The 20,091-nt window shown below is 39.5% G+C and overlaps 1 protein-coding gene across 1 annotated transcript in view; it reads right to left on the minus strand.

Annotated features, from left to right (window-relative positions):
• Positions 1–19,463, minus strand: part of LOC108706251 (interferon-induced very large GTPase 1-like) — a 42,201-nt gene extending 22,738 nt beyond the window's left edge. The window contains 5 exon segments of the mRNA XM_041578738.1: positions 759–860; positions 12,140–12,241; positions 12,464–12,559; positions 15,237–15,338; positions 19,359–19,463. Of these exon segments, the coding sequence (XP_041434672.1) occupies positions 759–860; positions 12,140–12,241; positions 12,464–12,559; positions 15,237–15,324 (388 nt within the window). The 5' untranslated portion in view covers positions 15,325–15,338; positions 19,359–19,463.
• Positions 19,464–20,091: the final 628 nt, after the last annotated feature.

A 20,091-nucleotide genomic window follows, 5' to 3' on the forward strand; every position in this document is an offset into this window, starting at 1 on the left:
TGTGTCTGTATGTTACCCTCCCATTTAGACTGTAAGTACTACGGGGCAGGGTCCTCCAGCCTTTTGTCTCATTGACACTGAGCACTTAATCTGTTTTGTAATTATATTTATGTTCATGTGAATTGTATTTCTAATAATGTGTAGGGAATTAGTGCAAATCCATTGCTCTTATCCCTGTAAAGGCAGAAGCACAGAGCCTGTGTGTGTGTGCTATAAGCTGTTACCTAGCAACCAGCTGTTCAGTGATCTCAGTGCAGCAGGAAGTGACAGGAAGTGCAATAACTTTCCATCAGCCTCATCTTTCTGTCCAGCATCCCCTCCTGAATCCTTTCCCACTGGGTTGTCCATGTCTTTAGCATTGTCTGACACCAGAATGTGGATGTCAAAATATTGATACATGGTATAGTGTCACACTCTCAGTAAAATACCAGCCATGGGGAAGGGGGCATAAATTACAAATTTTTCGGCAAGGTAAATATGTAATCCCTAGTTATTCTGCCACCAGCCTGCCTCTGATCTGCACCTGATCCCCTCTCACCACTCCTCTTCTATTCCCCAAGCCCTGCTTTCTTGTGAGATCTCACCCGCTTCATCCATTTATGGCCCCCTCTCAGCCCTGCCCCTTTTGTCATCAGTTAAAACTGACAAGAAAAAGTGGCAACCCTAAATGCAAATAAGCAGATCCAGTTTACTGAAAAGCAATACAATCCCATAATCCTAATGTTTATGGGGGTGTCGGTATATTTCAGCATCATTACCTTTCTCTTTTTCAACAGACAAACCAGCAGCTTTTGCTTCCTGTACAACAACAACCCCCGAATCCTCTGCTGCTGGTGGGCTCTCCATGCCTTTATAGGTACCTAAAAGCAAAATGTAAATATTAGATGACAAGCAACACGCATGCACTGGTAAATGGTACAGTGGTACACGCTTGGTATCTGTACTGGTCATTAGAAGAACAGCATTTGCACTTATGCAGCTAATATGGATAGGTCCTGAACAAACCCACTTTCTTTTATTATTTTTATGTGTATTCAATTGAAAAGATAAAGATGGTGTGCCTAATGTTGGTGAGGTGCTAGGGTATCTGCTATGGGCTCGGTAGCTACAGCTGGAGAACTTGCAGCTGCGAGAAATGACAGGGAGGAGGGCTGGCTGGGTGCCCCACCCCCTGCTACTGATGTTGAGGCGGGAGGGGGGGTGGGGGATGTAGCATTCCGGACTCATCCACTAAGGGAAATCAGGGAGGGATGAGAACAGTCTGTTGCTTCCACCCCATGTCCATCATTTACTCTATCTTGTCTCACATCTTGTGCAGTTACCGGTTTTATGTACGTGAGCAACGTGACATCGCTCATTAATTCAGCCAATTTGCCTCCTGGTATCTCTGTGCTGAGTGGTGCAACTGAGCCCAAAGCCACAGTGGTGGCAGGAGGAGCCAGAATGTAATTGCAATGTACAGTAATTAATTAAATAAGACACACTTTGCTTTTCCTGTTGTACATTAAACCGACTTCCAGTAGTTACATAGTTAGTTACATAGTTAAATTGGGTTGAAAAAAGACAAAGTCCATCAAGTTCAACCCCTCCAAATGAAAACCCATCATCCATACACACACCCCTCCCTACTTTTAATTAAAATTCTATATACCCATACCTATACTAACTATAGAGTTTAGTATCACAATAGCCTTGGATATTATGTCTGTCCAAAAAATCATCCAAGCCATTCTTAAAGGCATTAACTGAATCAGCCATCACAACATCACCCGGCAGTGCATTCCACAACCTCACTGTCCTGACTGTGAAGAACCCTCTACGTTGCTTCAAATGAAAGTTTTTTTCTTCTAGTCTAAAGGGGTGGCCTCTGGTACGGTGATCCACTTTATGGGTAAAAAGGTCCCCTGCCATTTGTCTATAATGTCCTCTAATGTACTTGTAAAGTGTAATCATGTCCCCTCGCAAGCACCTTTTTTCAAGAGAAAACAACCCCAACCTTGACAGTCTACCCTCATAATTTAAGTCTTCCGTCCCTCTAACCAATTTAGTTGCACGTCTCTGCACTCTCTCCAGCTCATTTATATCCCTCTTAAGGACTGGAGTCCAAAACTGAACTGCATACTCCAGATGAGGCCTCACCAAGGACCTATAAAGAGGCATAATTATGTTTTCATCCCTTGAGTTAATGCCCTTTTTATGCAAGACAGAACTTTATTTGCTTTAGTAGCCACAGAATGACACTGCCCAGAATTAGACAACGTGTTATCTACAAAGACCCCTAGATCCTTCTCATTTAAGGAAACTCCCAATACACTGCCATTTAGTGTATAACTTGCATTTATATTATTTTTGCCAAAGTGCATAACCTTGCATTTATCAACATTGAACCTCATTTTCCAGTTTTCTGCCCAGTTTTCCAGTTTAGACAAATCACTTTGCAAAGTGGCAGCATCCTGCATGGAACCTATAGTTCTGCACAATTTAGTATCATCTGCAAAAATAGAAACAGTACTTTCAATGCCCACCTCCAGGTCATTAATAAACAAGTTGAAAAGCAAGGGACCTAGTACAGAGCCCTGCGGTACTCCACTAACAACACTGGTCCAATTAGAAAATGTTCCATTTACCACCACTCTTTGTAGTCTATCTTTTAGCCAGTTCTCTATCCAGGTACAAATACTATGTTCCAGGCCAACATTCCTTAATTTAACCAGTAACCTTTTGTGTGGCACTGTATCAAATGCTTTAGCAAAGTCTAAGTAAATCACATCCACTGCCATCCCAGAATCGAGGTCTCTACTTACATTCTCGTAAAAAGAAATTAAGTTAGTCTGGCAAGATCTATTACGCATAAAACCATGCTGGCACAAACTCATAGTATTATGATTTGCTATGAAGTCCAGTATCTTATCCTTTATTAACCCTTCGAAAAGCTTTCCTAATACTGACGTCAGACTAACTGGCCTATAGTTTTGAGGCTGAGAACGGGATCCTTTTTTGAATAGAGGCACCACATTAGCAATTCGCCAGTCTCTCGGCACAATGCCAGATCTCAATGAATCCTGAAAAATTAAGTAAAGAGGTTTGGCAATCACAGAGCTAAGCTCGCTAATTACCCTGGGATGAATACCATCTGGCCCTGGACCTTTGTTAATCTTAACATGTTCAAGTCTCTTTTGAATTTCTTCATGTGTGAACCATGCATCATTAGTTGTATTACTAGAATTGGGAGTGTTAAGAAGGAAACCTTCACTTACTGGTTCTTCATTTGTGTAGACAGATGAAAAATACGAGTTCAGAATCTGCGCTTTTATTTTGTTTTCATCAACCAGCTGACCCCCCTCTGATAGTAAGGGTCCCACCCCTTCCTGCTTCATTTTTTACTATTGACATATTTAAAAAATAATTTTGGATTTTTTTTAGTTGGTAAGGAAATGAAAGCACTTCATTCGGCTGCATCTACACTTTCTGTGTCTCTTCTCTAGGGTTGCCACCCAGCCAGTAAATTTGTAATACCGGCCCTGGCCCTGGCTGGTAATTTGTAATACCATATACAAAAGCCCTTACCCCGCCAGTGAAATCTTACATTTTCTTGGCTTTGGACGATGTGGCCCGCCCCTTTTCCGGCACTACCCCGTACCTTTTCAAGGCACACTGCGATGGCTCTGCCCCTTTTTACATCACGGTCCACCCCTTAACGCCTGCCCCACCACTGACCGGTAATTTATTTTTTTAAAGGTGGCAACCCTACTCTTCTCTGTTTATCAGTGGCCATTATTTACACTTACCTATGAAGCAATACTTTTACACACACACACACTTTCCAACTCACACACACATCCCTCTCTGGAAAATTTTCTGCAGACACCCATGTTGGGGAGTGTTATATCTCAGTAATGCAGACAGGCTGTTATCAGTTCACCATCTTTATTTCACACACACAGAGAGACTAGCTTGCCACTCTCCTCCCACTATTCCCAACATTCTAACATCCTTCAAAGGTAATTAACTTTATAAAACTTAACACAGCTTATGCAAACACACAACATCTTCCCCCCTCCATTATGCTTCAAAACCTGGAAACCTTATAAAGTACATAGTCATCCAGATGCCTAGGTGAGTTGTTTGTGTGAGCTGAACTTCGGCATATTTCAGTGGCCCGTTCAACAGGGGGTGGAGTATTGCCGGATGGGTTTTCTGGTGTTTGTGGCTGTGTAACCACATTCGGTGTATCATTCCAGAAATGCCAGTTAGAGGCAGTGTCCTGCACCTGTGAAGGCTCAGAAACAGGTACTAAACTGCTCACATGCCAAGTAGATCCATCCTGCAATTTGTAGGTGACTGGTCCCAACTGACTGTGGTTCTGAATGGGATCAGACAATATGGGATCAAATTTTGACCTGGTTGAGGGTTTTCTTATTCTCACCCATTGCCCAACCTTAAGGGTTATTGTCTTGGCTTTTCTTCTTGAATCATGGTAAGCTTTTGTTTTGCCCTGATAGGTTTTTACCCTTGCTCGCAAGTCTCTGGGTTCCGTTACTTTTATCTGTGGAAGTAAACGTGTTAGGGGCAGCCGTAGATTATGCCTATCATCAGTTTTGCTGGTGATTCCCCAGCTGTGCTATGGGGTGCAGACCTGTAGTGCTGTAGAACTGTAGTTAAAGCCTTGCTGAATAGAAGGCCTTCGTGTAGGTGTACCTTTGGCCTGTGGATGGTATTGCGGTGTTAAAATATGCCTTATGCCCTTTAATTGAAGGAAATCTTCAAATTCTTTTGACACAAACTGTGTTCCATTGTCTGTAATGATTTCTAGTGGAAGCCCCCACCGTGAAAACCATCCTTCTAAGGTAGTGATTACAACTTTTAAGGTAATGACCCCTGCTATAGCTACCTCTGGCCATTTAGAGTATAAATCATATGCAACCAACAAATACATCTGGTGTTGTGGTGCTACGGTTATTTCTCCACATATACCCAACTGAATTGTATCCCATGGGGCTTGGGGAAAAGGCCTAACTTGCAGTGGAGCAGACATTTTCTTTAAATTTTTCCCACTGAGTAAGCATGGTTCACCGTTTCGAATCAAGGTTTCAATTTGATTGTCTATGCCAGGCCACCATACTGCTTCTCTGCAAGCTGTTTTGTTCTTACCACACCCAAATGTCCTTCATGGGCCATCCTGAGGACTGCTGGCCTCAGTGCAGTTGGAATAACTGCTCTGTGCCCTCATACTAAACATCTTTCCAGGATGACAACTCTGTTCTCACTTGGTAGTATGACTGAAGGTGTCCTGGTAAAACAGATGGCCATTCTCCACGTAAGTAGTTTAGTATTTCTTGAATCACTGGGTCATTCTGAGATGAGGTCACCAAATCTTGTGGTGTAACTGTGAAGACTAAGGAATTGGACATCATCAATGTGTCTTCTTCCTCCTGTGCAGACTTGAGGACTACACATGACAGGTAATCTGCTACTTGCTACTCTGTTACATTTTCCTGGTCTGTAGCAAACTTCAAAGTTGCATTGATATAACCTATCTGACCATCTGTGAATACGAAGAGGGTGATGGCCAGATCCTGATGTAGGCAGCAAGGACGTTAGGGCTTGGTGATCAGTTCTCAGGGTAAATTTCTGCCATAAAGTGATGCCTCTTTTCACAAGCCCATATACAGGCCAGTGCCTCCCGCTCTCCTGCTGCACATTTCTGCTCAGCTGGAGAAAGAGCTTGAGAAGCAAAAGCACAGGGTGCTCCACTCCATGCTGAATCTGTGAGAAGACTGCACTTATGGCAACAGCCATTGGACCACCAGGGTAAGCGTTATCCACTAGACCACCAGGGAAGCCGTTCCTTACAATAGTTTTTTCCACCACTTATAACCCTTTGGTGGGAAGTATAAGTAAAATTATTAAAAAAACATAGGGGAGTACTACAGGGTGACACAGAACTTCAGAAAATTATTCCAGATAAACCAAAGGTTGTATTTAGGAAAGCGAATAACCTGAAACAAATATTGACAAATAATCATTGCAGCACAAAGAGAAAACCAACAGCTAAAAAAGAACATACATGGGCGGGTTTCTATCCATGCTGTTTATGCACGGCATGCAAATATGGCAAGAAAAGAAAAAAGTTCATATCAGAGGTGAATAAAAGGGAATTTGAAATATGTACAACAAAAAATGTTATACAGTATACTGCTTACAATGTTCATGCAACCTACAATATATAGAAAAACAAACAGGATGTTAAAAGACAGGATCAGAGAACATGTAAATAATATAAAGAAAGGAAATGAAAAACATAGTGTTTCAAAACATTTTAAGGCTGTCCATGGCATGAATCTCACAGGTTTAACCTACTAGGGCATAGTAGAGGTTAAAAATAGATGGAGAGGGGGAGACCTAGTAAAACAACCTTACAAGTAAGAGTAGATGGATCTATAGGTAAGAAACCTTTACACCCAAAGGGCTCAATGTGGACATACATCTAAGAGCTTTTTTTATGAACTGTTTTATCTTTTTTATAACTTAATTTAAATATTGTGACTGTAAATCTTTCTTAATGCTAAGTTTTTAACGTACAAGTCGATACAATGAAATCATTTTATATATATATTTATGTATGGCTTTGCACTTATATGGGAAACAGTGGGATGTAATAGACTCCCAACAGTGATTTCCAACTGGGAAAAGTGTGTACGGCCTCTGTAATTTCAAATTCCCAGAATCTTTGAATATTAGTCAGAATGGGTTGCCATGGCACGTGTATAAAATTATTGCAGGAAAAAGAGATCCGCTATAGAGGCATGTTACCATGGCAACATGTAAACAAAGAAAACAGGAAGTGGAAGTGAGCTCATGTTACCAGGACTACCATCCACATAAGAAGGACATGGAGATTGCAATGGAGATTCCAAAGCCCTTGAGGAAGTCGTAAAGAAGACAAAACGTGTCGGGCAGTGACATCATCCACAGGCGCCCAGGGTTACATGAGGCGGTCGAGACGCTGGCAATTATCTGCACAGACTGCTTGGAGAACCCGGAAAACGGCAAGACGGTGACTCATAATTATTACATGCGCATTTTTACAAACATTGTGAGTGTAATTTTAACTTATTGATGATTAAAGTATTTACGGTTTTACATTATGTCAGTGCATTTTTATAGAGCTGCAGAATTTGGAGCAGTTTGGTGAATCTTCAGCCTATTAATTCCCTTAATGCACACTTCCTTTTTAACGTTTGTAAGTACCCCACCATTTGAATACATCACATCGCATGCTTTGGAGTGGCGTTGCAAGGGGTGCATAGATTGGATAAGCGGAACAATAAGGGCACCTAAGTTCACTATTTCACTTAAGCACTAAGTGGTGTATCAACATAATAGCAAAATACTGCACTATATTGGTATTATTTTTCTTGTCTTTTGTCTAACCTCGAGCCAGTGAGCGCTGTTTTTTCTTCAGTATTGGTTGGATTCTACTACAAATCTGAGGGAGAACAGACAACCGCAGAGGAAGTGAACCACCCGGAGCCTTGACATATCTTTTTTTGACTGTATATATTTTCTCCTTTATTGTAAACACTGAAGAAAATAAATGATTTAGCACACATGCCTTTTCTATATTTGTTACAACAATGCCGATACCATTATTTAAACGAGCCACACTCTCAACTCTCATCTTTTTACATAAATATAAAAATTAAATAAGTTAACTTTTCAGGGTTAGTCTTAGGGGCAGACTAAAGGGCAAATTTCGCCAGCGTCAGCTTCACACTTCGCCAGCCACAAATGCGCTCAGGCTACTCCAATTCACTAAAATACAGAGTTTCGTCATTGCCGCCATACGCTGTCAACTTTTCACTATCGTTACTTCAGCAATGCGAGCAATTGATAGTGAAGGTGCACTAGCGTTCATTTCTGCCTAGCGAAACTTTGTTAGGGATCTTGTGCTCAGGTCGATTTGCGTACGGTGGGAAGTTTATTATATAAGTTGTATGGACATCTTTATGTTAAATGTTGGTGCATATACTTACAAATTACACTTTTTAAAACGCCTCCAGGGAACCTTAATACAGACAAGAGAGTTATTTTAATGCCCCTACACATGTGCCCACTGTAAAAGGAATGTTCAACATGTTTGCAAATGTATGGGGAAAGCCGGTTACCCAAAAAAGTTTGTTTAGGTCTTGAAAAATCAAGCTGAAAAAAGGAAAAGACGCCAGAGTTTTTTGGACTTTGATGCATTTTCAGCTCACAGAATATAATGTAAGTAATAGAAGCTTTAATGCACTCGCCTGGTCTGAGGTGGCAAAAAAAAAAAAGGTGGCGTTCAGTAAAATCCGCACTTTAGTGAATTTGCAGCATAACAACCATTCGCCAGAGCGAAAAGTCGCCTGGCAATATGTGAGTGTGAATGACCGCTAGTGCCCATTAGTAAATTGTCTATGTTCCTGTGGACGGTAATGCTAGCGAATTGTCCGCTAGAGTTAGCCATTTTGCCCTTTAGTAGATCTACCCTTTTAGCCTCTGCTGCAATGCGCTTCTCATTTTCTAATCTTTGTCTTCCAAAGTGCAGTTTTACAACATTATTATATTGTTTAAATTCATTAAATGCAGCGTCTGTCCCCCACAGACTTTTCGATTTCAAATGCTTTTCTCTTTTTTCCTATTCACTTCTTAATTCTGTATTAAGCCACATAGGGGCAAATTCACTAAGCACCGAAGCGCTGAACGCTAGCGTTACTTCGCTAGCGTTTGGCATTTTTGTTACTGCGCAAATTTCGAACGCTGGCATAGTTTCGCTAGTGTTACTTCGCACCCTTACGCCTGGCGAAGTTTCGCTAGCGACGTAACTATGCAAATTCACTAACGTGCGCAGTGTACTGAACGCTACCTTTTACGCTAGACTTCCTTCGCCACCTCTGACCAGGCGAAGCGCAATAGAGTAGATAGGGATTGCTTCAAAAAAGGCAACATTTTTTCTAAGTCCCAAAAAACGCTGGCGTGTTTTCTACATTATGGCTGATAGGCTGAAAAAAGATCGAAATTTTTTTTGGGGCTCCCCTCCTTCCCCCTACATTTCCTAACTCATGGCAACTTACCTAGACAGTGGGCACATGTGTAGGGCAAATAAAAATTTTATTTGATGTTTTGAAGCTTTTCTAGCCATTTGTAGTGCTGACACGTATTCCTCCATTGAAATTTGAATTTGGCGCCGTATGCAAATTAGCCTTCGCTAGCGTAACTTCGCTTTACTTAGCGAATCAATGCTAGCGCAACTTTGCAACCTTACGCTACCCCTGAGCGCAACTTCGGATTTTAGTGAATTTGCGAAGCGCTGGCGAAACTACGCCTGGCGAAGTGTGGCGAAGTGCGGCGAAGTTACGCCTGGTGCAACTACGAATCTTAGTGAATTTGCCCCATAGGGTTGTTCTTGGTTCTTCTACATTTACTTCTTAAAGGAATTGTTCAGTGTAAAAATAAAAACGGTGTAAATAGATAGGCTGTGCAAAATAAAAAATGTATCTAATATAGTTAGTTATATTATGTTACACACCCAGTCACTCCAGCCTTTATACATTATATTTTTGGCTAACTAACTATATTAGATACATTTTTTATTTTGCACAGCCTATCTATTTACACCGTTTTTATTTTCACACAGAACTGTTCCTTTAAGGGAATAAATTGAGAACAGTAAAGATTTAATGTAATTTTAAATGACAACCATTTCTGTCTGTGTTTTTAGCAGTAAACATAATGGCCCAGTCTATGCTCAGAAGGATAGCCAAAAAGGCACTAAAATTAGTTTTTCTGAAATTCAGGTTTTTTTTTTGTCCCAGTGTAGGTTTTTTGCACCAGACATTAAATGAGATCCCATTATGGTCACTATTACCCAGGGGTTCAGTTACTTGAACATTTGCTATAAGTTCTGGGTCATTTGAGATCACTAAATCCAGAATAGCATTTTTTCTGGTTGGCTCCTCAACAACCTGTGCCATAAAATTGTCATGTAACAGTTTATAAACTTTTTCCCATTAACTGATCTAGCAGTACTATTGCTCCAGTAATCATCTGGGTAATTAATTTATAATTACTTTCCCCAAACTAGCAGCCTTTTCTATTTGCATCAGGAGCTTCGCCTCCTCCTCGTCACTTACATTAGGGGGTCTATAGTGACTCCTACAATTAATTTGCTGGATTCTTTACAATTGGTGAAGAACTCCACCCATAAGACTTCTGTCCCCTCATTTTCTAACATAACCTCCTCCTTTATATGAGATTTAAATCCTGCCTAACAAACAGACATACCCCTCCTCCTTTTCTATTGCCTCTGTCCCTCCAAAACAAAGTATATTAATTTACTGCCCAGTCATGTGACTCATTCAGCCATGTTTCGGCCACACCAATCACATCATATTTTCCTTCCATCACCAGCAGCTCCAGCTCTCCCATTTTACCAGTCAGACTTCTTGCATTTGTAAACATACATTTAATACTGGCACCATATTGAACATATGACATGTGGTTCTCCCTATCCTTAACAGTATCCCCAGCCAAATCTCCTCCCCCATTTTCCCTTCTTTTGCCCACTATCTCATCTAACCTGTCTACCACTGAATCTTTTACTGAACCCTCCTCCCACACCTAGTTTTAAATATCCTCCAACCTTCTGGCCATCTTCTCCCCCAAAGCAGCTGCACCATCATCATTGAGGTACAGCCCATCCCTAGCAAAGAGCCTGTAGCTGATTAAGGAATCAGCCCAGATCTCCAAAAAAAAACCAAACCCTGCTCCTTACACCAATTTCTTAGCCACGCATTAATCTCCCTAAGCTCCCACTGTCTTCTTAAAGTGGACCTGTCACCCAGACATAAAAATCTATGCCTAGGCATAGAGTTGGGGCAGGCAATTACTTTCACTTTCCATTCAACACTTACTATATGTCACGGCTCTCCCCACATTCCCCCGTTCTCTTTACCATTTAATTGTGTAACCAGTGCATTGGAATCAACATCAGGTCCCTCATTCTGTTGCACAAACAAGATTCTGAGATGATACAAGACTTGTCTTAATAACAGTGTCCACAAAATGGCTCCTGCCTGCTTGTTATAATTATGAATTCCGAAACTGATGGAAACAAGATTCAAATACTTTATACAGTGTAATTAAAGGAATTGTTCAGTGTAAAAATAAAAACTGGGTAAATAGACAGGCTGTGCAAAATAAAAAAATGTTTCTAATATAATTAGCCAAAAATGTAATGTATAAAGGCTGGAGTGAATAGGTGTATAAAATGTCAGTCAGAACACTACTTCCTGCTTTTCAGCTCTCTTGGTTTACACTGACTCGTTACCCTGGTTACCAGGCAGTAACCAATCAGAGACTTGAGGGGGGGGGCACATGGGCCATGTCTGTTGCTTTTGAATCTGAGCTGAATGCTGAGGATCAATTACAAACTCACTGAACAGAAATGTACCATGTGGCCCCCCTTCAAGTCAGGTAGTTGGATTCTGGCTGTTTTATTAGACATCTGTTCACTCCAGCCTTTATATATTACATTTTTGGGTAACTAACTATATTAGAAACATTTTTATTTTGCACAGTCTATCTATTTACCCAGTTTTTATTTTTACACTGAACTATTCCTTTAAAGTTTATTTTGCTTGACTAATGTGATAAAATAGGATTTGGAATATTTTTTTCAGGTGATGGGTCCCCTTTAATGTTGCTCGTGGCACAGGTAATATCTCTGAGAAAATCATCTTGGAAGTCCTCACCCTCAACTGTACAGATTATTTAAAAATCATTCTTCAGGACTTCAACCAACTCCTCTAACTTTGTAGTTGGTACCTACATTGTGTACCAAGACTGTCCTCCCAATAATCTGTCCACTCATTCCACCACATGCAGAACCATAGCACCAGGCAAGCAGCAGACTATTTAGCATGAAGAGTCCTTACAACAGATTAACCTATTCACTTTTCTAATACCTGAATGGAAGTATGACTAACATTGTTGAATATGTTTCCTATAATAAATGAATAGTGGCAGTTTGTTGAAATAATTATCAAATAACTATTTATTATATGGTAAGTGTTTGGCTAGGTCTCCATATTTGTGACATTAACATTACCTCTCTCTTCTTCCAAAGACAGGTCAGCAGTCTCTTCATCATTTCCATCAGCTCCCACTAAATCCTCTGCTCTTTCAGGGTTGTCCCAATTGTTACTGCTACCTGAAAGTAGAATGTCAATGTTATCTAACAGATAGTTATTGGTACATGATATTGTGCTACACTCTTAGTAACTGTTCTGGCAATTGGAATACACCAACTAATCTGCCTAGGCCCCAAGATGATTCTCAGAAGTCCTCCCAAATGAATGGGATTGTATTATTTTTTTGGGAAGGTCTTCTTTTTGTGGGAAACTGTATATTTCATTTATTCTACTGGCAGTACCTTTCTCTTCTTCTTCAGATAGGTTGTTACATTTTTCTTCGTGTCCAATAGCTGAATCCTGTGTTGTTGCTGGACAGTCCATGCCTTTAACAATGCCTGAAAGCAGAATGTGAATGTCATAAAGCATGCAACACCATAGGTGGATTCTAATGTAAAAGCTGAACACACATGAGCTCAGGGTCCATTTTGCCAGTTCCTTTACCTGAGCAGGCAGGAAGGAAGGAGTGGAACCTAGACAGGTCCAGTCTAGTCAGTGTTAGGCTACTCACTTTCATAGGTCACTCTAGGAGTGATAGATAGGTTATTATCCATGCATGCTGGGTACTAATTTCCCAGAAGTAGGGACTAAGTGTCAGAGCTAGCTCCACTTAGGGAAAAGGCTAAAAGTTGGGTGTACCTCCATACAAGTTTTGATCTCTCTCTTACTCTGCGGTGTCTACACTGACCAATGGTACGTGTGAGTATCTACCTACTGATGTTAAATTTTCCTGCTTATGTATCATTGAACTCCTACATGGATTATCTTGTTCTTTAATAAATCAGTTTCATGGTTAAGTTGCAGGAACCACTGGTGCCCACTTATTGTACATTACATACAGTTATAGCTGCACAACACACTGCCTCCACATATTTTGAACCCCCTAAGAATCATATTATCCGTTGAAAATTCCACAGACTTGGCTTTTTTGCTTATGAAAAATATTGTAAATGGGATTTACAGCACAGTTCTTCAACCTAGTAGACACTGAGGAAAATACTTCAGGGAATTTTTACTAGGAAAATACAACACACAAAGCTTTGCAACAAACAAACATAGACTCTGTATGGAGATAGAACAAAACAAACAGTGTTTACTAAAAATCCTGCCCTGAGGACCTGTGGGGTGCAGCTTTATGGGTTATTATAGTTTTGAGAATAATGGTAAAATTCCCCTAGGAATAGGAATTAAACACCTAAAAATGAAAGTGTGTACAAGTAATTAGAATATAATGTACTGCTGCTCTGCACTGGTAACATTCCTGTGTTTGCTTCAGATTAACTGCTATAGTTTATATAAACATGCTGCTGTGTAGCCATGGGGGCAGCCATTCAAGCACAGGATACACAGTAGATAACAGATAAGTACTACTATAATTTATATAAACAAGCTGCTGTGTAGCCATGGGGGCAGCCATTCAAGCACAGGATACACAGTAGATAACAGATAAGTACTACTATAGTTTATATAAACAAGCTGCTGTGTAGCCATGGGGACAGCCATTCAAGCACAGGATACACAGTAGATAACAGACAAGTACTACTATAGTTTATATAAACAAGCTGATGTGTAGCCATGGGGGGGCAGCCATTCAAGTACAGGATACACAGTCGATAACAGATACGTACTACTATAGTTTATATAAACAAGCAGCTGTGTAGCCATGGGGGCAGCCATTCAAGCACAGGATATACAGTAGATAACAGATAAGTACTACTATAGTTTATATAAACAAACTGCTGTGTAGCCATGGGGGCAGCCATTCATGCACAGGATACACAGTAGATAACAGATAAGTACTACTATAGTTTATATAACAAAGCTGCTGTGTAGCCATGGGGCAGCCATTCAAGCACAGGATACACAGTCCATAACAGATAAGTACTACTATAGTTTATATAAACAAGCTGCTGTGTAGCCATGGGGCAGCCATTCAAGCACAGGATACACAGTAGATAACAGATAAGTACTACTATAGTTTATATAAACAAGCTGCTGTGTAGCCATGGGGGCAGCCATTCAAGCACAGGATACACAGTAGATAACAGATAAGTACTACTATAGTTTATATAAACAAGCTGCTGTGTAGCCATGGGGGGCAGCCATTCAAGCACAGGATACACAGTAGATAACAGATAAGTACTACTATAGTTTATATAAACAAGCTGCTGTGTAACCATGGGGGCAGCCATTCAAGCACAGGATACACAGTAGATAACAGATAAGTACTACTATAGTTTATATAAACAAACTGCTGTGTAGCCATGGGGGCAGCCATTCATGCACAGGACACACAGTAGATAACAGATAAGTACTACTATAGTTTATATAACAAACTGCTGTGTAGCCATGGGACAGCCATTCAAGCACAGGATACACAGTAGATAACAGATAAGTACTACTATAGTTTATATAACAAACTGCTGTGTAGCCATGGGGCAGTGGGCCACAGGGGGCAGCATCGCTAGTGCATTGAGCACAATAGTGATCTCTGTACTAGTGGAGCCAAATGTCCAGGTTGAAAACCAGAAATTAGGCTCTTAAAGTTGCAAGAGGCGGCTTTTTGCTTTTTTGAGTCACTCTGTCTCTCTTTGTCAGACACTCACTGTGTCTCAGGCTCCACAGGCCCCTCTTTCCTCTCTCAGTATTCCTCACATACACCAGAACAACAGGAGAGATCTGTCTCCTCCAGACATCCAAGATAAAGCCCATAGGTGAGGAAACACATCCCTTTTATCTGCAGTAACAGCTCTGCTCTCAGCTGCCACCTAATTACCTGATTATGAGGGAATATTAACCCTATCTGCACTAGGTATCCCCCTGCAGCCCATATCATACACCTTAAATGCAAACTTTCCTGTACAGTCACATGTGTTTTCTAAACATATTGTCACACCCATATTGTGGAATATAAGAATATTATCACTGAGTCACTGAGAAGTTCTATGACTATTTGAAGGCACAAGGCTGAAGTCAGAGAACTATTTGACAAAAAAACAGCACACGCTATAGTACATTTCTCTTCTTCCTCAAATAAGTCAGTAGGTTCTTCTGCCTCTCCAATCGCTGTTCCTGAATCCTGTGCTGTTGCTGGACAGTCCATGTCTTTAATGGTGCCTGAAAGCAGAATGTGAATGTCACACATCATTCAACACATAAGTATTGGTAATCTATCCCTGTGATCCTTTCACCTGGCCCAAACTGATGTGGTTTGCAAATGTTGCCATTATTTTCAAAAGTGTCATAGTGCTTCACTGAATATCTCTCAATATCATGTTTTGTGCTAAAGAGTGATTGAGCAGCAGGAGGACAGACACACACATATACATATATATTAAATAAAACTCCACTAGATTGAACTTCACAAAAGATTAAAAAACGTATATGTTTTACGTAAAAAAACTATAATTTTATTCCTAGAGCCAAAATCATGGGTGTAGTGTATCTGAAGGTGCAGTGCTCACTGCTGGTAAAGGTCTCAGTGGTGGCTATTAAAGATTGCTGAAGCCTTTGCTAACTCACACTGTTTTAAAGTTCAGCAGATTTTAGGTACCGATATTTTTTTTTAGGTGGTTGTATTGTTTTTTCTTCAAAAGCCTGCTCAGAGCCTACACATGTCAGAGCCTACACATGGTGGATTTTGGCACAACAAAAAGCATATTTTGTCATTTTTGTGCAAAAATCCATTGTGTGTTTACTGACAGGCCAATGCTATACCTGCCTGAGCAGACATGGGGAGGAAATGAGTATTTACATCTGGCATCACAGGGTCCAGATCCACCAACAGGTTACATATGGAGTATTATTATTTGAAGGGGAAAAGGGAAGGATCTGTTTTGCAGGCATCTGCAACTGTGTCTTTCTTTAGAACCAGGGAAAGCAAACTCTTCCCCTACGAGCAAATCATTTTTAAATTCACCAATTACCTCCTAAAACATCAAATTAAGTTCCACCTGCATTTGGTGCTTGTCTCTGCTTCAGAGCCGGGCCAGAGTATACAAATTCCATCCAATGGACAGCACTCCTTTTTCCATAAAACCGTCTTTATTTTTCTTAGGACAGCAACAGAGCCGGGCCAGGCCAGCCAGGCACCCTAGGCAACCTGGCAAGCTGCGGTGCTGACATGGTGCGTGCTCGAATAGACTTTTGTGCGCATGCACAAATAGATGTGGAAGCGCAATTGCAAACAGACATGGAAGCGCAAACCCAAATCAATGCACAGGTAAGATGGCAGTTCAGAGAGGGGAGAGGGGACTGGACTAGGGGTAGGAACCAGAGAAGGTACATGCCCCCAGCTTTGCACCCTAAGCTTGTGCCTACTCTGCCTACACCTAGTTCTGTTCCTGATCTGCCTCAGTGAATACACAATCAGGAAAAATGAGCTTCCCTCTGGGGTGGAGTGCATGTAGAGACGCACTGTTTTCACATACTTCTTTAGGAAATTTTACAATAAAACAAGTTGACTGTTTTACAGCATGTTATTATATGTGCAGTTTCATATTCGAAATAAATAACATTCAGACTTTTACATTAACAATAAACAAATATTGTTAAGCATTTTCACCTGTTTCTCAATTATTTATTGTTGCTCGAACATATGAATTTTAAAATCCAGATAGTTGATTACCATAGTAAATACCATTTATATAATTATGTGAATTGTGTAACAACTAGATTCTATTCCTGAATTTTTGATCAACCTTCCCCATAAGTTTGAGTAAAAATTCCTTTTTGTTGTCATCTAAAGTTTCCACATAAATTGACCATCTCCTTTTTATTTTCTTTCTTTCTTTTATTTTGAATCTAATAACTTCTTTAATACATGAACTATGCAAATATGAGAGTACATCTTTCAATGTGAGGGCTTTCTCTGTTATCCAAAATAAAAATACAGTCTTCCTAGTGGCTGCCATTAGTAATTTACAGAAATCAAGAATTTCATTTGAGGAATTGACAAAAAAAATCATTATTAGTCTTTAGAGATGAGATTTTCATATCTAAAAGTGCATATTCTGGACCCAATTTATTATTTTTTTAATTGAATCTTTGATGAAATTTCAATCTTAATTCATAGCCAAAAATCAACCATGGCCTCTGATTAAATTGATAGCAAGATGTTTATTAATGTTTATTTGCAGCAACCAATTAAATCGCTTTGTGGTAACAAAAGGAAATCTGTCCACGGAAAATAAATTTTGGAAACAGTAAAATGTTTTTTGTAATAATAAATCATACTCGAAAAAGTTTTGCCTGCCAATATGCAATTTGTTACAATAAAGTACTGACAAAAGCTATAGCAAACAAATATTTGTATTCACAGTATCTTTTATAATCTTTTTTGTGTCTGCAAAAATAAATGCAATATATATGTTTAAGTCAGTGAGGGGAATGTGTTATGTGGGAAACACAGGCACAAAATTAATTTTGTGTTAAGCAATACATTGTATATAAATAACACCGCAAAGAATTGTGCATCTAAGAAAGCAGAAACTATATATTGTGAAATTATTATATTATATATTATGTAAAATTATTATATTGTATTGTTAATAAGTAGAATATTATATTGAGTGACACAAAGGTAGAATCATATGGCAGCTACATAGTTATATAGTACATATTTACATTAAAAAAAACCAAAGTCCATGTTTTAACCCTCTATAAAAGCATGTATAACACACTTACATGTTACATATATACATATACTAAACTAACAGTAGATCACAATAGCCTTGGATATTCTGCTTGTCCAAGTCCCTCTTAAAGTCATTAACAGAATCAGCATCATAACATCATCCAGCAGTGCATTCCCCGACCTCATGTCAGACTGCATATCATAAGTCATAAACTAAACATGTTTTACAAGCCATGATAGGAAATTAGTCCTTTCACCCACAAATGATGTAAACAATGTAAAAAAAACCCCAAAAAAAACCCCATTTTTATCTGCATATGTACATTTATATTTCTTATCTCTATCAGGCTACTAGGCAGCTGTAATCTGGAAGTGTTTTGCTTACTAAACCCTGAGGGACCCCACTACCTTACTCCAAGTAGAGAATGTCCCATTAACAACCACCCTCTGTACCCGATCCTGTAGCCAGTTTCCTATCCACGTTCAAACGACTTCATTAAGCCCAACAGACCTTAGTTTAGAAAGCAGTCGTTTGTGGGGCACAGTATCAAATGCTTTGGCAAAATCCAAATAGATCACATCTACTGCCCCCCCACTGTCCAGCATCTTACTTACCTCATCATAAACAAATCAAATTACATTTTCCTATTTGGCTCCTCAACAACCTGCGCCATAAAATTATCATGTATCAAGTTTATAAATTTGTTCCCAATAACTGTCCTGGCAGAAATGTTGCTTCAGTCAATATCTGTATAATTAAATTCCCCATTATCATTATTTGCCCCGATCTAGCAGTCCTTTTGATTTGCAACAGAAGCTTAGCCCCTCTATCTTCACTAGAGGGAGTTGATAGCATACTCCTACAATTAGGAGGCTCTTCTCCTTTCTCAATATCACTTCTTCCTAGTTTCCACCAACTTAGCTCTCCTTCAAGCAGCTTCTTAGCCTGTCACTCACACTGCCAGTATGACCACCCCTTCCACTTCTAGTCCAACATATATCTTCCCACAACTTTAACAGAAAATTAAGTCAATTTTACATCTATACCAGGAGATGCTACTGAGTTGCTACTGACCAAAGCCAGCCTGGGTAAGACACAATCTATGGTCCAAAAAACTGTTACACAGAGATTAGACATGATTAGTCTGTGATTAAGTGTCCCTTGGTGACACAAAATGCATAAAGGCTTTCTGTTTTTTAAACATAATATGAATTAAAAACTTTTTTAGTATTTAAAATTTTTGGCCTCCTGAATTCTACTCCTTGGTATTCCGGATTGATGCCTGCCTATTATGATGTTTTCCGAGTGAACTACTCTACCTGATGGAAACCCATGTAAGCACAGGGAGAACATACGGACCACTTGGATATAGTACCTCTAGGTTTTAAATTGAACCAAGGACCCCAGTAAGACAACAGTGTTAACCCTATGTAACTTTGTAACTATGTAACCCTTGCACCACTATGTTGCCTATATCAATTTAGAGGTGAATTCACATTACCTTCAGGCAGTCAGTGTTTCCCTCAAAACTCTGAACAGACGCAGCTCCTGAATTTTCTTCTGTGCACTGGTTTCTCAGCAAATCTGTGTGTGGGAGGGAGCTGACTTACTCTTTATACAAAGCTGAGGACAATGCAAGTAAAACATGTGATTTCCTGGAAAACTGTTCTTTTAGTTTCACTTCCTTTTTTTTAATTTTTAGCAAGGGCATAACAGGAAACATTACAGCCCATTTGCTAATGAATTGTTAAGTACCCTAACAGTTTATTGGAGTACAAAAGGCACAAATATCTGTCTTATTTTACATTTAAGGGCAAAATGCAGTACTTTTCTAATACATTATTATCAAATGATATTCATTGTTGTGTGTCTTGTATAGATTCAATATTCATTATGCCTAAACCTATTTGCTCTTGTCACTTATTATTATTACTAAGCAATGGAACTGGCAGGATCTTTTTATTTAGGATTTTTTAATATTGTATTTTTATTATTAAAGGGGTAAATATATGAAACGAATTAGATTAAGCAATTAAAATGAGACAAACAGGCATGCTTAAAGCTTCTTTATTGAGAGAACAACTTATATTTTCTTATTATTTTCCTTTTTTTATTTTTAGCAAGGTTATAACTGGAATATCTAGTATAGGTCAATCTAAAACAACTGGACTTGCTGAGTAATCAATGAAGACGTTTCACTACTCATCCGAGCAGCTTCTTCAGTTCAGTTGAAC

The sequence above is a fragment of the Xenopus laevis genome, chromosome 9_10S, assembly GCF_017654675.1.
Source record: "Xenopus laevis strain J_2021 chromosome 9_10S, Xenopus_laevis_v10.1, whole genome shotgun sequence".
Taxonomy (NCBI): Eukaryota; Metazoa; Chordata; class Amphibia; order Anura; family Pipidae; genus Xenopus; species Xenopus laevis.